Source organism: Onychomys torridus, chromosome 8 (genome assembly GCF_903995425.1).
Source record: "Onychomys torridus chromosome 8, mOncTor1.1, whole genome shotgun sequence".
In the NCBI taxonomy this organism is placed as follows: domain Eukaryota; kingdom Metazoa; phylum Chordata; class Mammalia; order Rodentia; family Cricetidae; genus Onychomys; species Onychomys torridus.
This window is the reverse complement of record NC_050450.1, coordinates 101563701-101582770: the sequence shown is the minus strand read 5'-3', so window position 1 is coordinate 101582770 and position 19070 is coordinate 101563701. Positions and strand designations below refer to the sequence as shown.

Here is a 19070-nt window from a genome sequence, read left to right as displayed (position 1 = left end):
CTACCCGGAGCCCTGGAAGTTCCAGGTCTGTTTTCCTTCTCTGGACGCGCCTCTTTCTGAGGGCGGGGTTACGGGCAAGCGCGGCCTGCGTCCCGCCACTGCGCAGCCGCAGGAGGACGGTACCACGGCGCCTGCGACATGGGGGGGCGCGGAGGGGACGCCGGAAGTAGCGGTGGTACGGGTCGGCCTGCGGGGTACTCACCGCCCGCAGCCTCCACCCGCGCGGCGGCCAGAGCCCAGGCCCGTGGGGGTGGGCGTGGCGGTCGCCGGAACACAACTCCGTCGGTTCGCTGTCGGCGCGGAGTGGCGCCGCGTCGCTCGCCTTCACCAGCTGCCATGAGCGAGCGCCTCCGCCCCAGGTGAGGGAAGGGACCCGCACTTTTCTCTGCGGCCCCTCGGCCCCAGGATCTGCGCGACGGAGCCCAGGGGCGCACGGAGCCCGGATGGTAGGAGGCTCCGTCTGCGTTGCTCTGCGGTCGGAGGAGGCGGGGAGAAGGTTGCGCCGCCTCTGACACCTGGACCCCGTGGGGAGAGCCAAGAGAGGTGGCTCTGGAATCCGGGTCTAACTCCTGCTCCGTCTCTCCTTTTTTTTTTTCTCCTGTTTTGCTTCTTCGACTTCTGCCCTTTCCACTTTGGAATGAGGTTTGTTCGGCCCTACAAGACGGACGCTGGACCTGAAGCTTTTCCTGTCCTAAATTTAGGCGGGTAGGGGGATGGGAGGAGTAGCCGACCGAGCTTGAAGAGGCAGCCCCTCAAGAAGGCGCCTCTCCGGGGGACGGGACGCGACGGGGCGGGGAGCTGCAGGCGCCCCAAGGTCAGGGGGAGGCGGGGGTTGGGCTTCACCCTGCAGCTGGGAGGGCTTAGGGCAGACCGCAGCGCTGTGTCCTCATCTCTTGTAAACCCAGAAGGGCAGATGGACCCGGGCGGGTTGCGACCCACCCGGTTGTGGCATTAACAGGCAGGATTCTAAACTGTTTGGAGGAGGAGCCGTTTGGCCGTGAGGCGGGAGGTGGTGGAAAACATTGCGAGTTAATAATGCTCGCTACCCTCTCCCCTGAGCCTGGCCGCAGGCCCCTGGCGGCCTCTGCGAGCCTTAGGCCCCATGCAGATGAGCTTTCTTTTTCCCTTCTCGTTTTTTTTTTTTTTTTTTGGTCTTCAGGAAGGTGGGAAGAAGTAAGTTGGGATGCTCTGCCTCAGAATGAAGAGGACCCGCTTTCTTTCTTATTAGAAAGTCTCCTAACTACGGAGCCTGACGATCTGTACATCACCAAGTTTTATTTTTTCCGTGTTCTTGATGAAGAACAGACTCTCACACGTTTAATTATTTAAGTCCATCCAGGTTCACGTCTCTTTACTCCGTCGTTGTTCCAGGCTTTCAGGCAGCTCATAGGGTTTTTCTCTTTTAAAAGATTTCATTTATTTTTACGCATGTGAGTGTTTGCTTGCTTGCATGTATGTATGTACACCGCGTGCGTGGCGTGCGTGGTGTCCATGGAAGCCAGAAGAGGGCATCGAATCTTCTGGAACTAGAGTTATAGATGGTCCAAACCTCAGTTCTCTGCAACCGCAACACGTTTTTTCAATCTTGAGCCTTCAACCCCTGTGTCTTAGTCCTTGCATTAATTGGTTGTGAATGTAGAAATTTTTTTAAGGCTTCTCCTTGAAATAGTTATTCCTTGGGACTGAGGCGCACCAACATCCTGAGGTTATTTGGTTCAGTGTTGAAAATTGGAGGTTCCTAGACAGAACTGAATTGTTGATACAGTAATATAGTATATTGTTTATATAGTAATTGTGGCAGAACGCCTGTGCTTGTGTGGACAAGATGATCAGACTAAATTGGAAATGATAAGGTGCCTGTCAGAGTTATAATCTGGCCTGTGGCAGTGCTGCAGTGTACCAAAAGGGTTAGTCTTACTGACTGTACAGATTGCATGAAGCCATAATCTTGCCAATTATTAAAGACTATTAAAAGATTTAAATTAGGCCAAGTTGAAATTATGGCCCAGTTACAGACACACCTTTAGGATTGGGACCTTTAGATACAGTAAGCCTGAGCTGACTGCCGTTTTTTTGGATTCTTGGATGATCTCCCTTATCTGACAGCCCTCATCATTTCTACCACTAACAGATTCTTTTATCTAGTGCTGTAGTCTGAGTTTGTGCTGATTGGAGATTCTTTTTCTCCACTTTATTCACAGGAATTTTAGTGTGTTTCTATCTCCTGGTGACTTCTTGAAAATACGCCTACTTTTCTCTTCAGCTCCAGTGTCTTTCCTGTCTCCAGATCCGGCTCCTCAGTTAGGAGATGAAGGGTTGAGCTCAGAGAACATGAGGGCTGTACAGGGTGGGTGTGTGGGTGGCAAGGAAGTCTGCCTTACCACAGACCCCCAATTTTTACATATGAATTGGGGGGAGAGACACCCTACAGCAAGAAGCAAGAGTTCTTTTAAAGAAACATTTGAGATGGAGTGTGGTTTCACTTACCTTTAATCCTAGCACTCAAGAGGCAGAGGATCTCTCTGAGTTTGAGGCCAACTTGAAGTTCCAGGCTAGCCAGGCTACATAGTGAGACCTCGTCTCAAAAATAATAAAAATAGGAAAGAACACTTGAGAAGCAGTTTCTGCACTCCGATGACATCTGCCCTAGGAAAGAACACTTGAGAAGCAGTTTCTGCACTCCGATGACATCTGCCCAGGTTCTTGAAGAGGACCAGGAAGACAGGACAGAAGTGAAATAAGGAAGCTGATGGAGTCAGCCGTCCTGGGGGTAATAGATGTCCAGCAATTATCTTTACCTAGCTGGAAAGGAGAGACTAATCCATTACAGAGTACCTGTAAAATAAACAGTGTGACTGTTTATAGACCATTGATCATGCCCCTTAATAAGGCTATTGAAAGCTGAGTGCGGGTTGGGGATTTAGCATAGTGGTAGAGCGCATTTAATAAAAGCCAAGAACAAGGAAAATGGAGAATACAGAGCTCATTCTTAACTCCTTACCACCCAGAGGAGAGGACAACTCACAGGCTCAAGAGGTGGCACTTGTACCATGAAAAACAGACAGACAGATGTCTTAGATGACTTCCCCAGAAGTAGATAAGAACTGTAGAGCACCCTTTGCTATTCTTGTTACCGGGAGGAAACATGCCCTGTTACAGATGCAGACATAACAACTTTTAGTCAGGCTCACACAATTTGGTGGGAGTGACTCAGCAGCCCCAAGCATAACCAGCTGTTGGCATATTGATAAAAGAAAAGCTCAGGGGCTAGTCTGCTGCCACGTGAGTTTTGCTTGAGTGTCTTCTGACTCCCAGCAGACACTGCTTTACTGCACATCCCCATATAAATTGCCTTTATTGAGGTGGAAGCAGAAGCCTCTTGGATCAGATTTATACACTAAGGTTTTATTTGTTTGTTTAGTTATTTTTTGAGATAGGACCTCACTATGTTGCTCTGGCTGTCATGTAGCTCTTTGTTATAGGCTAGGCTGGACTCAGATTCACTCACAAATATCTGTTTTCCTCTGCCTCCTGAATGCTGGCATCAAAAGTGTACACTGGTTTAGATTTATAATAGCGTACCTACCCACTTAATGGTCACTAAAACTTGATTGTGTCTAGGGTGTAGCTCAGTAGAGCCCTTAAGACCTAGCAAGTACAAGGTCCTGGGTTCAACCCAAGCACCACAAATAAAACAAGACACCCCCCCTCCCCATACTATGCCAAAATAAAAACCCAGTATTTGTCTTGTTTTAAATCTTCAAGTAGTTCAAGAATATTGTGCAAATGCTAGCCAGTCTTCTGGGAGAAGAGTAAGAATTAGAAAGAGGATCTTAGGTTATTGCTATGTGAGATAAGTCATACTGTCTTCAGGTTGGTCAGAACTCCTAGGCCTGTCTGTAACTCCAGTTCCAGGGGATCTGACACTCACACAGATGTACATGCAGGCAAAACACCAATGCACATAAAATAAAAATAAGCCATTAAAAAAAGCATCTGTTTTCCTCCTCGATTCATTGGCTAGTCCTGTGCCTGACTCACTCTGTCTCTGTCTCTCTGTCCGTTTCTCTCTGTCTTACACACACACACACACACACACACACACACACACACACACACCATCGGAGGACTTGTAAACTCCAAACAAACCGTGTTGAACATTTTGAAGAGTCCTGCCTGGGCTGGAGAGATGGCTCAGTGGTTAAGAGCACTCGGTGCTCTCCAAGAGGACCCGGGTTTGGTTTTTAACATCCATATGGCAGCTCACAGTCGTCTCTTACTCCAGGTCCAAGGGGTGTTGATGCCTCCTCCTGGCATGCGTGTGGTACATATGCATACATACAGGGAAAACACTCATTCACAGAAAAAAGAAAGAAAAAAGACGAGGCCCAGTGGCTCACACATGCACCCCTATCTCCTAGAGGCTTGGTAGTCAGGACTGAATTTGAGGGCAGCCTACACTGCAGAGTGAGAGCCTGCTTCAAAAAAACACCAGGACCATTGAGATGGCTCGGAGATAAAGGGACTTCCTGTGCGACCTGTCTGCTTCAGCCCTGGAGCCTTCACATAAAGCAGAAGAGAACCAGTCACACTATTCGAAGGTGTATCCCGCCTTGTACGCACAATAAATAGTAGTAATAATAACAACAGAAAGCCCAAACAAAAGCCATGCAGTCCTTACTCCAGTCCTAATCTAGGGTGTAGAGTGTAAACTCTTAAGAGTTAGATAGCTGGGTGGTGGCAGAGCCTTTAATCCCAGCTTAGGAGGCAGAGGCAGTCGGATTTGAGTTCCAGGCCAGTCTGGTCTGCACTGTGAGTTCTAGGACAGCCAGGGCTACACAGAAACTCGGACTCAAAAAAAAAAAAAAAAAAAAAAAAAACAAATAGTTGGAGGTCTTCAGAGTTTTCAGAGTACAGGCTCCTGAGTGGTGATTTTGGCTTCCACTCAAAGCCTTCTGTTAGGGACTTGATGCGCACAGAGAGCTCCTAACTGTACATGAGACCATTTCCCCCTAGTGTTCATACTTAAACTAGCTTTTGTCTGTTCTGTTTTTGGATGTGGGGTCTGTCTGTCTGTCTCTTTCTCTCTCTGTCTCTCTCTCTCTCTGTCTCTCTGTCTCTCTCTCTCTCTCTCTCACACACACACACACACACACACACACACACACAGTAACAGTAACAGTAACAGTAACAGTCTCTGTATAGTCCAGGCTGTCTGGGAACTCTGTAGAGCAGACTGGCTTCAACCTTAAAGAAATCCTCTTGTCTCTGTCTCTTAGAGTGCCCCACCGGGCCTGGTACTGCCTTTTGTCTCTTAGAGATTTGACCTTGGAAATATTTTCATTGTGACTGATAGTGCCCTTTGGACATATGGAACTCAGTCAGTGCTGTCCAGTAGAACTATTTTTTACTATTTAAAGAGCCTATTAAAGCCAAAGTTTGATAATTAATTTTTTTCCTCACTCAGTTATTTAAAAAGAGCTGAGGGCTGGAGAAATGGCCCAGCAGTAAAGAGTACTTATTGCTCTTGTAGAGGACCTAGGTTCAGTTCCCAGCACCAATAGGATTATTATCTGCAACTCTAGCTACAGGGGATCCATTGCCCTCTTCTGACAGCCATGTGTACATACATGTAGGCAAAACATTCATATACGTAAAATAAATCTTAAGTTAACAGAATGATGCTGAAGGTAATCTGTTCCACAGAAAAGAACTGCAGACCTACAGAATCTTTGAATTTTTGTTCTTTGCTGAACCTTCTTTTTCCTAGGGTCTAAAAACAAGTAATTTGTTTTTGTACTTTGTGAGTTGTTACATATTTTTTTTGTTATTTTAAGTAAAATAATTGAGGATTGGCACTGTTCACTAGACAAGGTTTTTGTTGTTGTTGTTGTTTGTTTTTTCAGTATATAAGGGTCAAAATGTCCTTTTCTGCTGGGCATGATAATGTATGCCTTTATTTCCATTACTTGGGAAGCAGAGGCAGGTGGATCTTTGAGTTGGAGGCCCCCCTGGTCTACATAGTGAGTTCTGGGATAGCCAGGGCTACATAGCGAGATCTTGTCTTAAAAAAAAAGTTGTCTGGGCTGTGGTGGTTTGTGCCTTTAATTCCAGCACCAAGGAGGCAGAGGCAGATGGGTCTCTGTGAGTCTAAGGCCAGGGCTACACAGTGAAACCCTGTCTGTGGTTGGGAGGGATCAAAAACAAAAACCCTTTTAAAATTTATATTTTGCAACATTTCCTATAAGAAATTTACAATTTTTTTCCCCAGTGAAGCAGGAGTTCCTTTTTTCTGTGGTCTCTGGTCGATTTTACTGTTGGTTTTTGTTGTTGTTTGTCTTTTATTCCTCCCCCCCTTCTTTTTTTTGAGACAGGGTTTTACTGTATCTTTGACTGTCCTTGAACTCACAGAGATGTGCCTGCTTCTGCCTCCCAAGTGCTGGGATTAAGAGCGTGCACAAACACCACCCAACCTTGGTTTTTAAAGTGTATTTAATTATTATGTGTGCAGATAGGAGTGTGGAAGTTAGAGAGCTACTTGTGAGAGTCAGTTTTCTCCTCCCACCTTGTAGGACCTAAGGTGGAGCCCAGGTTGTCAGGCTAGGCAGCAAGGGCCTTTGCCTGCTGCTACCTCACCAGCCCCCTGATGAATTTTAAATGGCCATAACCCCAGCAGGGTAAAGCAGCATCTGTTGGTTGCTGTCTGGGCAGCCTTTATAGCAGTCCAGCTACGTACAGTTCATCAGCCTTAAAGCAGAGAGCTGGAGACTGAGTACATGACGTAGTTCTTAGTCCTGTCTCCAGCATGTCCACGAGTTTAGTCCTAGAATAGGTTGCATTGCTCCAGTAAGAAAAACAGCCCTTCACCCAACATTTGCCCTTGCTGCCAAATGCATAGAGCCACATGGAAACAGAGGACCCTGTACTTGAACAGCAGGCTTTTGTGTGCTAACGGTGGCTGTGCATGAAGATGTTGAGGATTGTGGACTCCCACGGTTTATTTATGCTGGACATGTTGAAGATGGGCGTGGCTATAGCAGCAGTAAGCTGCAGGACTGCAGCCAGCCTCTTAGGAACATGCTAGTAGCACATTGGGTTGCCATGACTCAGCCCGTGAGGAAGCTGGCTTCAGTACTGAAGAAGGCTGGTATAGGAGCAGCTGGGGGCTGGTCTATTAGGTAGATCTTGGGATGAGTGAGGCCTGGCACCCTGAGTGGTCCAGTGAGTACTTGGTCTTCGTTGAACAATATGGTTGGGAAGGTAGTAGGCGGCATGGCATGGCTGAGTCGGGTAGCTGTGTGAAGTAACCTGAAGGAGGTGTTGTCTGGTCAGAGTTGGTCACAGGGTTGGGCACAGCTTGTACATTGGCTGTTCCTTGTAAGTTGGTAGTTAGGTAATCCTGGCACTCTGCTTAGCCAAAACTGTATATGGTGACTCCAGTAGAGCTGCTGTCTGTAGTGAAATGAGATAAGGCTTCACGCTGTGGCTAGGCTGGTCGGAAACTCAGTGTAGCCCAGGCTGGCCTCATGTGCAGTGATTCTCCTGCCTTAGTTCCCTGCATGCTGGCATTATAGGCATAGCCACTATGCCTGGCAATAACTGGATTTTTTATTTTTTTAAGTTAATAATTTTGCTTTTTTGAGACAGTCTTTACTTATTGGCCTGGAACTCACTGTACAGAGCAGAGTTCTGGAATCAGAAGTGCAAGCCATCATGCCCGCAGGATATATGGATTTTAAATTTTGGTTTCTTTAAATTTGAATGGCCACATTATTTGTGGCTGCCATATTGGCCATGGTGTTCCAGGCAGTTGGTCTTAGAGCTGTTCCTCCTTTCGTTTATTCCTGTTTTCCAGTTTGGGATTAAAATCCTCTGATAGCCCCTAATTCTTGTAGATAGTCTAAATAAAAAATACACTTTCTCAGACTGAGAACACTTGCTAGAGAAAGATGTGATTTCTTTCCCCGCTTTAACCTGGCAGTCTTAACCAGCGTATCTGTCGCTGAGTGACAACCCACTGCAGTGATGTCACAGCGCTGGTGGTGTGGCCCAAGCAAAGGAATGGACACCTCCTCCACCCCCACGATCAGGGCATTAGAACCTCTCACCTGTGTGTTCCTGTGTGTCTTGTGTGTGTTTCAGGGCAAACAGGCAGTCAGCATCCCCACTTCAGTGTTCTGTGGGGCAAGAGGTAGAGTGGGAGATTTGGAATTATAATTTCAGGGGATGTGGCTAGGGGAAACTGAGTCCTCTTGTCACTCTGTTCCCAGCAGGCATTTGGAAACAAGCCTTTTCCCGTAAGCCTTGGCCTTACTAGCTGTCTCTGCATAGCGCCTAGTGCTGGAATGCTAGAATTCCTCCCACTGGGATGTGGTGGATTAGTTTTTTTAGGCTAGAGGGTAAATTTTGTATGTTGTTGGGCTTTTCATTGTGTCTACGAGCTCCCGTCACTGGTCATTTTTCCTCTTATGTTGACATTTCAGGAAAAGGAGAAGAAATGGCAATGATGAAGACAGCCACCTCCCGCCCCAGACCAAAAGGAGCAGTAGGAACCCCATCTTCCAGGACTCCTGGGACACAGAGGTAGGCAGGTGACCACAGGCTCAGCCCCACGGCCTGCTCTCCATTGTGTAATTGATAAGGGTTCATTTGTTTAGAGAGTACCTCCCTCACCTTGATTGGTCATTTCCATCCATGATGCTTACTTGTGTCATTTTGAAGCAGTTATGATGAGTAGTCGTGGCTAGCCTGGAACTCAAACCTGATTGGCCTCAGTTTGTGGCTGTCTTCCCTCCTTAGTGCTAGGGTTACCCCGGGCCTGTATTTCTCCTTGAAGCAAATCCCCTTTGAGGAGTGGTGGCTGCCCTGCCAGGTAAGCAGTGTGTACATGTTCATTTTCACCCACACCCACCCCATCTATAATAGTTTCATGGACCTCGGAAGCCCCTCTTTGAATCCTCTAATTTTACATTTCCACAACCCATTTCCTGGTGGTTCATGTCTCCTTCGGGGAGACATATTTGTTACTTGGTTCAGTAGCAGTTGTAAGCAGCAGAGTGTGTACAGTGTGTGTACACAGATCCTTTTATCTGGGATTAAAGGCCTGGCCAGAGATCCCCTTTCAAAGGGTTTTCGTTTTTCATATATTCCTGGCCTAGAACTCACTGTAGCTCAGCATAGCCTTGAACTTACTTTTTGTGATCTTGCCTCCACCTCTCAAGTACTGGGATTGCAGGCCCAACTAAAGCTGTCAATTTTTTCCATCTTGAATCTTTTTGGGAGTAGTAGGTATTTGCTAAAATAATACAGCATTGTTTTGGCTAACTCTTGTGTGGGGATTTAGGGTTGTTTATAACTCTGTGACAAATGAACTTTGAAATTACCTGTTTTTGAGATAGAGTCTTGGGATAGCCAAGGGTGGTCTTAGATTTCTGATCCTTCTGCCTCTCTTTCTCTATGTGGGATTACAGGAGTGTGCCATCACATTGCCCATGAGAGAGTTTTCTTTGTAGGTTCATGTAAATTGAAAGCATTGGTGAATGTAGAGTTGGAGGTGAAGAGAAACTAGGGCCTGAAAGATTAAAATGTTTTTTTCTAGACGGGCATAGCATCAGCCAAAGTGTGACACACCCAGTCCCAGCACTCAGGAGGCAGAGGCAAGCAGATCTCTGTGAAGCCAGACTGGTTTACATAGTGAATTCCAGGACAGCCAGAGCTATACAGTGAGACCCTATCTCAAAAACAAAATAGAGGGTTGGGGATTTAGCTCAGTGGTAGAGAGCACTTGCCTAGCAAGTGCAAGGCCCTGGGTTCCATACTCAGCTCCCCCCAATACCAGCCAAACAACAACAACAAAAAAAAAACAACACTATAAATGCCCTCCCTTCCTCCCTTTGTAATAAAGGGAGGAAGCATGTGGTTCTCAGTGATAAATATACACACACATTCTGGTTCTGATTATTTTAGTTAGCATATGTTAATTATACATAACAATAGGCTTCTTTATGGCAATCTCATGCATACATGTAAGGCACTTTATCATATTGACTCCTCCTCTCTCTTTCTGTTCCCTTCCTACCCAGATACTTTCTTGTCTTTGATTATTTTTTGGTTGACTATTTTTGATGACCCACTGAGTTTCATTAGGGTTGCTTGCAGGATTGTGGTTGAAGTTATTATAGGATCATAGACTCCTTGCAATGGATGCTCCATAGAATGTGTTGGGACCTTGCCCTGCAGCCATTAACTATAGATCCTCAGGGAGGGGTGAAGCTTTGTGAGCTTCCTCCCCCACAGCTACCATTGTCCTGTGGGGTAGAGGCTCATAGGTCTTTTCTCTCCATGACAGAATGTTGACAGGCCCAATCTTTAACTTTTAAAAATGACATTTATTTATTTAGTGTAATGCTTACACAGAACAGTGAACAACTTGTAGAAGTTGGTTTTCTCTTTACACTATGTGGGTCCTGGCTACTGAACTCAGGTTGTTAGGCATGGTAAATAAAGTACCTTTACCCCGAGCCATCTCATCAGCTAGACAGGTCTGAGCTTGCACAGGTCTTGGCCAGCAAACACTGATCCTGTGAGATCCAGACTGCACAGGTATTCTACCTCACTCCAGTCCTTCCTCTGGATCCTCCATTCTCTCCTTCTCAACCTTTGATGTTAGAGAGAAAATGATATGTAAGTCCCATGTGTGGCTGGAGTGTTCCTTGACTACTTTACCACTTGCGTACACCAGACTTACGTAGCACTGATCTGTAGATGGAAATAGCATGATTGAGATGGCAGTTGGATGGGTACATGAGTCCATTTAGCTTCCCTGCTGAGGCCTAGGACCTCCCCAGCCTCCAGCATTTGGACAGGTTTGTGGTACCCCTTGGAGTAGGTCTCCAATACAACCAGGGAGGTTGGTTACCTTATTACTGACTCAGTGCCATTGGCAGCAGTGTGTACTTCTTGCCTGGCTGGTCAGTAGTGTAACATTGAGGGTCCACAGCTGAGTGTTCCCTCAGCAGCCTACATAGCATCCTCCAGCAGTGTGAGAGCTGGCCATCAGGGAGGAGGCTTCCATCTTTGTTCCTGCTTGATCTCTCTCTGTCCTGAACTTATTTTTTTGGCTTTTTGAGAGTCTCATAGCCCAGTGGCCCAGGTTAGCCTTAAACTCCTGGTCTTCTTCCCTCCTTTGTCTCCAGAGCGCCAGAATTACAGATATGAACTGCCACACCTGGCTTCGTTCTGAGTTTATGAAGCAGAGAGACTCCACAATTAATATGCTTGCTTGGGCTGCTTTTTAAAGCTTATGACTAGAAAACCATACTTAGAGATGTTTAGTTTCTGCCAGGGTGTAAAGGGGTTATCGTTTAAACTGGTGTCACAGCCTGGTAAAGATAGAATTAAAAGCAAACCTACTGGGGGTGGGCAGCATCTGTGGTGAGGAATTTGAGAAAATAAAGGTGACCTTCTTAGTGTATTCATTCTCTGCATTGTAGTTCCTAGATCTTTTGCCATCTTCCTGTCTGTCACCAGCTTGCCAGGGTCCCAGAGGCGTCTGCTGGTTTTTCTCCTTATCTTTGTACCTCTGAGTCTGCACCTCTCTGGTCTGCTGCTCTGCCCTTCTGCCTTCCTACCTCACCCATCTGCAGCTTCCTTCCCTTCCCCTTCCCCTTCCCCTTCCCCTTCCCCTTCCCCTTCCCCTTCCCCTTCCCCTCCCCCTCCCCCCTCCCCCCTCCCCCTCCCCCTCCCCCTCCCCCCCTCCCCCTCCCCCCTCCCCCTCCCCTCCCCTCCCCTCCCCTCCCCTCCCCTCCCCCTCCCCTCCCCACCTGTCTGTGCTTGTCTGTAGCCCTGTGGTACTTTCTCAGGCACATTCCCTTTCTCTTTCCTTTGCTAAACTCTGAGAATATGAGCAGTGGTGTTGATATTCAGCAAGTGGTTCCCGGTATCTGCTGTTCTTAAGTGCATGCCCTGTGTCCTCAGCTGGGCATCTCCATCTCCCTCCAGAGCCCTCCCATCCCCTCTTGGGTATGACACACACCTTCAACACTTCCAGTCCCTGTGCCTGCCTCTGAAAAGGCACCAATTCAGAGGAAACATCAGTGGGCCTCTTCCATCTCTCCAGATCTTATCACACATAAGTGCCCTGGGACCCTAACTCCCTGGGGTGGATCTGAGCATGACCTGAGTGTTCGTTCTGCTGTGCCTCAGTGGCTCTTGTAATCTAGCCGTGACCTCTCTTTGTATTTTCTGTTTCGCCAGCTCCTGACACAGTCCACTTGTACCACACTGAGCTTGTCACTCTCAAGACACTCTTTTTCTATATGAGCTTGGAGTTTACACTGATTCTCTGGTTGGTTATTTCCTGCCTGTTGCAGGTTTCCTCGTCCAGTGGAGCCACTGTTAGGAGCGTGTCCCATGCTTACCCAGCATGCACCACTGCATTTCTCTGCCAGCAGTAGCTGTGGACTCTGCTTGTCTGTGGATGTATTACCACCATTTTCCCCAGTTGAGCTCAGTAAATATTTACCAAGTGCCTGAGCAGCCCTGGTGACGTGCTCATATCATCCTGTTTGCCTAACAGGTGGGCCTGAAAACAACTGGAGTTCTGGGGAGTGCGCCAGAAGCCCACAAGTGACGCAGAATTTCTGTTCCCTTCTGGCTGCACTGCAATGCCAGCAGTTATGAGGATATAATGGCTGCTTATACTCAAGACCCTGTTTCCACAGGTTTTCAAAGCAGGACTCTTTGGAGTGGTCAGTGCTTCTTCCATGAGGAGGTTATTAGCAAACAGCCGGGAACCAGTTTGGGTAAAAGAATTGGTGCCTTTTCAGATGCAGGTATAACAAGGATAGTCCTGGACAGAGTGGCAGTTTGAACTGTATTCCATCACATAGGAGCATCTCCTTCCAGCCACCTGATACTGAAAGTTAGCATCACCAAGTGAGAGCAGCTTCATCAGGCTGTGCCCAGTTCACCTCGCTTTTCACTTGTGCCCGGGAGGGCAGTGGGGCCGATGGCACAAGGCCACTGTGTCTGTGCTCAGAGACTGCCCAGGCCTGCCTGCCCCCAGGGAGCTGCTTGGTGGGGCTTTGCATTAGTTGTCCATTTCCAGTTTCCTTCTGGAGGGTGAAGGCAGGTGCCTGTGAGAGCCACAAGCTTGTGAGTCCTCGGTAGTTATGTATGGAAGGTGAATCAGCCTTCCTAGAGTCTGACTGATGTCAGTCAGTCAGCAGCCTTTTCAGAGTCTCGGTCTTGAAGTCGGAAGTAACTAAAGACCTTACTCTGTTTTATAGTAATGTTCTTTACTCATGGGTATTTTTCTCTCTAAATATATTTTTGGTTAAAAATTTTAGAAAAAAAAATAATGGGTTCTGGAGAGACCTGGTCTTGCAGACCTGGTCAGTTCCCAGCATTCATAGCAGCTGACAACCACGTGTAACTCCACTCCTACGGGATCAGATTCTCTCCGTGGCTTCCTGGCTTTTATATGAATGTGGTACACACACACACACACACTCACTCACACTCGCTCATGGGGCCTTTAGAAAAGGAAAATAAAGCAGTTAAATAAAGTAGAAGACCCAAATTCTGAATGCCTTGCCACATGTGTCTTCCAGACTGTTTTGATGTACCATAGTATATATATGGTAAAGAAAAAGTTTTTACAAAACAAAAATATTTCTGTTAATTTTTCAGAATTTTATAGTGTGATTTGATCATACCACCCTCTTCCCCCACTCCTCACAGGTCTACCCCACTTCCCCACCCACTCAACCTTGTGTTCTTTCTCTTAAAACAATCATTGAGCCTGCAGTGGGGGCATGCCTTTAATCCCAGCACTTCGGGAGGCAGAGGCAGGAGCATCTCTGTGAGTTTGAGACCAGCCTCGGCTGCAAGGTGAGTTCCAGGAAAGGCACCAGAGCTACACAGGGAAACCCTGTCTAGAAAAAAAACAAAACAAAACAAAAATCATTGACTCCAACTTGTGCTGCCCTAATACTCTTGGGTATGGGGAGTGGAAAAAAAAAAAAAAAAAGACAGGGTTTCTCTGTGTAGCTCTGGCTGTCCTAGAACTTGATCTATAGACCAGGCTGGCCTCAAACTCAGAGACCCGCTTGCTTCTACCTCCTGAGTGCTGGGATTAAAGGCAAGAGCCACCACGCCTGGCCAGAAAAGTATTTTTTATACGATTTTTATTACATTTATTTGTTGTGTATGTGTGTGGGCGCATTCGAGCTACAGCTTGTGTGTATGGAGGTAAAAGAACAACTTTTAGGGGAATTGGTTCTCTTCCAACACATGGGAACCAGAGATCAAATTCAGGTTGTCAGTCTTGGCAGCAAATAAGTGCCTTTATTTGCTAAGCCATCAAAGCCAGCCTAAGTGGGGGAAAATCAGACGATACATTATATGTAGGGTTTAGTCTAAAGAAAAAGTGATTTCTTAAGTTTCTGGCATCTCTGGTAATGCTGAGGATAATTTTGTGGTACATATATATGTAATGGATATATTACAATTTAACCAGTTCGACTGGATGTATGCTTGTGAGACAGTTTACCCATGACACCATGAGTTGGCTTGCAAGATTTAAAAATGAACTAGGAAGCAAAAAAATGAAGTGGAACATTGGATATGGTGGCATATACTTCTAATCTCAGCAGTGGGAGGCTGAGGCAGGGGTGATACACATGCGAAGTGCAGCTCAAGAAACCCCACCAAGACCAGCTAGTTGGACAGATACTGTTAATGAGCTCTCATCTTTTCTGAATAATGTCACTTTGACTGTTACAGTTTGAAATACATACAACTTGACATGCAATTTTGACTTATAAAGACTTATTCTAGTTCTTGCCTTAATTTTCAGAAAGTGTCTGTAATGAAAAACAGTAAAGAAAGCAGACTAAGAGGAGACAGAACTTTTTGCTTGGTAGGTTTCTTATCTAGGTTAGTGACATACTTAAATATTCATGACCTTCTCAAAGTGTAGGTAGCCAGTCTAGGCTGTTAAGGTAGCTTAGGAGAGGCCTTTGTAGAGTAAATTTTTTGTTTTGGCATTGGCTTTAAGATTTAAAAAAATTAACTCCAGCTGGGCAGTGGTGGGGCACACCTTTCAGGTGGACCTCTTGAGTTCAAGGCCAGGCTAGTCTGCAGGTGAGTTCCAGGACAGCCAAGGCTCCACAAAGAAACTGTCTTGAAAAACCAAGGGGAAAGAAAAAGAAAATTAACTCCAGCTAATCCTGCTTCCTGATTTCCTTATAGTCCTTTTCTTATTTCTACTTTAATTGCACAGACAGTACCTGTGAGCACTGGGTATGTGCCTGTGCTAGACGGCTGAGATCGTTGTCGACAAGTATGGGTGTCAGGTGTACCAGTAGATGCTTCTGAGCAGTGCATTCTGGCTGTTTGAGGTGACTTATTTGTGTGCATATTAGTACCTAGAGCTAGGACTTAATAGTCACTTGGAAAGTATAGATCTGGAAGCTTTTATAAACCTATTATTTATTTGTTCATTCCTTCATTCATAGAGACAGGGTTTCTCTGTGTAGCTTTGCACCTTTCCTGGAACTCACTCTGTAGCCCAGGCTGGCCTTGAACTCAGAGATCTGCCTGCCTCTGCCTCCTGAGTGCTGGGATTAAAGGCGTGTGCTACCACTGCCCCGCAAGACAGTGCAAATTAGCCAATTGTTTAAGTGTACTGTGTGTCCTAAGTGGTTACAGGACATTTGCGTGCAAGTCGTCAGTTACCTGTGTCAAGAGTTTGTAGGTAGGGCATGCCTTTTCTGTCCCCCGAGCCAGTAGCCGATGCTTTGACCAAAGCTGAGAACTAGCCACCTCTAGTTGCTGGTAATGGTAGGATGAGTGGGTAAAGCAGAGAAGTGAAGAAATCATATGTAGGTAAGGGTGTGCAGTCAAGGTCCATGCTGGAATTAGACCCAGAACTTCCTACCTGACAGGCTGTGTGTGAAGCCCAGTGTTGGGAGTGTATGAAATAACAGTTTCTTTGTGGCATTTCAGGATAGAGTTTGGGGGAGTTCCTCCCCCTCCCCCCTCCTCCTCCTACCATGTTACCCCACTTTCATGTTCTGTACACCATCCACTCTACTTAAAACCTCTTCCCTTCTTAGGATCCCTTTCTAGTTGCATGAGCTATACTCACTGTCCACATAAGGTCTGGGATAGCTTAATACCGTCTTTTAGATCCATTTTCATGCAAAATTCCTATTTTCACCTTTCTTGCCATATGACCCCGGGCATCCCACCACAGAAGCACTTGCACGTTTGTGTTTATTGTTGCTTTTCAGAGTAGCAAGGAAATGGAGTGAATGTAAAAGCACAGGACACATACAGTGGGTTATTAATACTATTATTATTATTTGGTGGTGGTGGTGGTGTTTTTGGCGACAGGGTTTTTCCTCTGTGTATCTGTGTAGCCCTGGCTGTCCTGGAATTCTCTCTGGAGACAAGGATGGCTTCAAACTCACAGAGATCCACCTGCCTCTGCCTTCTGATTAAAGGTATGTGCCACCACCGCCCAGCTCACAGTGGGATTTTCTTTAGCCATTACAAAGAAGACTGTTTTTTGGTTTTTGGTTTTTTGTTTTTCGAGACAGGGTTTCTCTGTGTAGTTTTGGAGCCTGTCCTGGATCTCGCTCTGTAGACCAGGCTGGCCTCAAACTCACAGAGATCCTCCTGGCTCTGCCTTCCAAGTGCTGGGATTAAAGGCATGTGCCACCACCGCCTGGCCAAAGAAGACTCTTAATAGGGCGTCTCATTTTCAGCCCAAGTAGAGCCTTTTTGCAGGAAGACTGGCTGATATGACCCTGGCTTTTCCCTTTTCTTCCAGTCTTCGAGCAGCGACAGTGGTGGGAGCAGCAGCAGCAGCAGCAGCAGCATCAACAGCCCGGACAGGGGCAGTGGGCCAGAGAGCAGCTTGAGCCAGATCATCCCCGGATCCTGCCCTAGCACCCCCCAGCCGGTGCCCGAGCAGTCTGCACTGTGCCAAGGCCCTTACTTCCTTATCAATCAGACCCTGAAGGAGGCCCATTTTCACAGCCTACAGCACCGAGGCCGGCCTCCAACATGATGCTCCGGCAGTTTCTTGCCTTCTGTGAAGGGACAGCACTGTGCAGATTGGATATTTCAACTTAATGATTTGTTTTTAAAGTTGCACACAAAGGAAAAAATGCCTGTTGGCTTTCAGTCTCTATTTGAGTATTGGGTCAGCAGGCAGCTGTTTACTTGGGGTTTTACTGCACTATTGTGATTTCAGAGGGGCTTGGGAGCAATTTTTATAGAATTCTTTTGAGAGAGGGCATCGAGTCCATGTCATGGCAGTGTCTGAGGAAGTCTCCCTCTGAAAACTACATCTGTCAACTAGACACTGTAAGAGCCTCTTTAAAATGTGGGATCTTCAATTTTTTTTTAACTCAATAAATTAGTAAAGAATATCTAGTTTCCATGGGAAAAAAATTTAAGTTTTCTCCCCAAATAGGAAGCTTGACTCAGTCTTGCACTGAAGTTAACAGCCATACTACCTCTTAGTATGTAGATGTCCATGAAAGTGCTCCCTGAACAGAACCGGCCGTCCATTCTTGAAGACCATGGGGCCACGCGCCTTCCCTAGCTGTGGTCTGTTACACATTTGTATTTCCAGGGAGAATACCAATTCCGTATCTGTTTCCTTTAGTCTGCACCTCAGATGCTACAGAGAACACGCAGTTCTCTAAGTCAAGGAATTCCTAGTAACTGACAAACTTGTGTGTTAACAGCTTAACTGCTAACCTCTGCAGTGTCCAGAACCAAGGCAGTGGTCAGTGCTGATGAAGCCCAAGCTGCCCATAGCTGAAGAGGAGGACTTAACTCATGCTTGTCAGCACCCCTGCCAGGGGCCACACTCCATCATCAGAACCAGACACATTGGGTGGGGTGGTGTAGAAATACAAGCAGAGGCACATCTAATAAAAATAATGCAGTAGTATTTAATTAGAGAGCCTGGGCATTGTTTCCATGCTACTTTGTCATACTGGACAGCCAGGCAAGCTTGAATAAGGAAGGTGCAGGTGAGTCGTCTTCCTCGTTGGCGAGCTGTCTGAACAAGGAGCCAGGATGCGTTGGGTCACCTACTCTGGAAAGTGCCGGGGGGCCAACCTGCCATTAGATGAGAGGAAGTGCCTTAAGTGTTCACCCTCAGCTCCTGCCTGCTCCCCCTCCGTGCACCCCACTCAGAGGCCACACAACACAGGCAGTAGCACTGAGGAGCAGGGAAGGTTCTAGTAAGAAAGGTCTGAGGGACTTGCTGGACCAGAGCGGGTTACACTATGTGATACTAGTACAGTCTGAAGGAGGCCCAGGCCAGGAAGAATGAACATGCGTAACTTCCATGGCCCGGTCCTCTGAGAGCCACAGCATGGAAAGGCCAGCTGTGTGACATGGGAACCAGTGTCATGAGGCCCGAAGTTCAGAAAGAAATTTTTCTCTTAGAATCACTTTCCAGATTTTAAAACCAGCTGTTTGCCAAGGACTTAGGTCTTACTGGGTTTGCTGGCAGGGAACGTGGGAAAAGGATACTCTACTGGAATTCTGTCTAATAGGCAAACAGTGCTATAAGAGAAGCCGTCAAGCACACATGTACACAACACAATCCAGAAATACCCAGGAGGGCTCCGGCAGGCTTAATGGATGGCGTCCTACCAAAACAAAACATGTATTAATAAAACAATGCTTGAGAAAGCACGTTTCTTCCTATTTCCCACCCAACTAAAGGCACAGATGAGACCATCTGCAAGACAAAAGGGCCTTCTCCCCATGCTCTGATCACAGTGCAGGACTGCCAGTAGTAACAGCTCTTCACCCTACAAAACGCAAGAAACCTCGATCCTGTGCTGTGTGTCCTTTACGGTCCGGATCTGGGTCTGGGTCCCTTTCTGTTTTGAGGCTATTTGCTCATGCTAGTGAAACCTTGTACTCTGTTGCGCCGCCATTAAAAGCAGCCTTAGTCATTGCCATACAGTGCCTAACTGGTTATTTCTAAAAGAGCTGGTGGGGGTTGGAAGAACCAGGAGAGCCTCTTCGCA

The 19070-nt window shown here is 46.8% G+C and overlaps 3 protein-coding genes across 4 annotated transcripts in view; 1 reads left to right on the top strand and 2 right to left on the bottom strand.

Annotated features, from left to right (window-relative positions):
* Nucleotides 1–723, bottom strand: part of C8H17orf80 (chromosome 8 C17orf80 homolog) — an 11015-nt gene extending 10292 nt beyond the window's left edge. Inside the window, exon 1 of one of the 2 annotated variants that reach the window (XM_036196364.1) lies at nt 5–723. The gene's annotated coding sequence lies outside the window, so the exon portion shown is untranslated. The remainder of the gene's footprint in view (nt 1–4) is intronic. The other variant, XM_036196362.1, reaches the window with a different exon arrangement.
* Nucleotides 101–19003, top strand: Fam104a (family with sequence similarity 104 member A). Its single transcript, XM_036196369.1, has 3 exons — nt 101–359; nt 8484–8583; nt 16841–19003. Exons 1-3 carry the CDS (start codon nt 139–141, stop codon nt 17078–17080), a joined length of 561 nt encoding a protein of 186 aa, XP_036052262.1. The 5' UTR covers nt 101–138; the 3' UTR covers nt 17081–19003.
* Cog1 (component of oligomeric golgi complex 1) overlaps nt 17953–19070 on the bottom strand; it is a 12880-nt gene continuing 11762 nt past the window's right edge. Inside the window, exon 14 of the mRNA XM_036196357.1 lies at nt 17953–18144. Within this exon, the coding sequence (XP_036052250.1) occupies nt 18007–18144 (138 nt within the window). The 3' untranslated portion in view covers nt 17953–18006. The remainder of the gene's footprint in view (nt 18145–19070) is intronic.

Coding starts and splice junctions, on each gene's coding strand:
- Fam104a (XM_036196369.1), top strand. CDS start 139: ATGGGGGGGCGCGGAGGGGACGCCGGAAGTAGCGGTGGTACGGGTCGG. Junction 360..8,483: donor AGCGAGCGCCTCCGCCCCAG/GTGAGGGAAGGG, acceptor TTGACATTTCAG/GAAAAGGAGAAGAAATGGCA. Junction 8,584..16,840: donor AGGACTCCTGGGACACAGAG/GTAGGCAGGTGA, acceptor CTTTTCTTCCAG/TCTTCGAGCAGCGACAGTGG.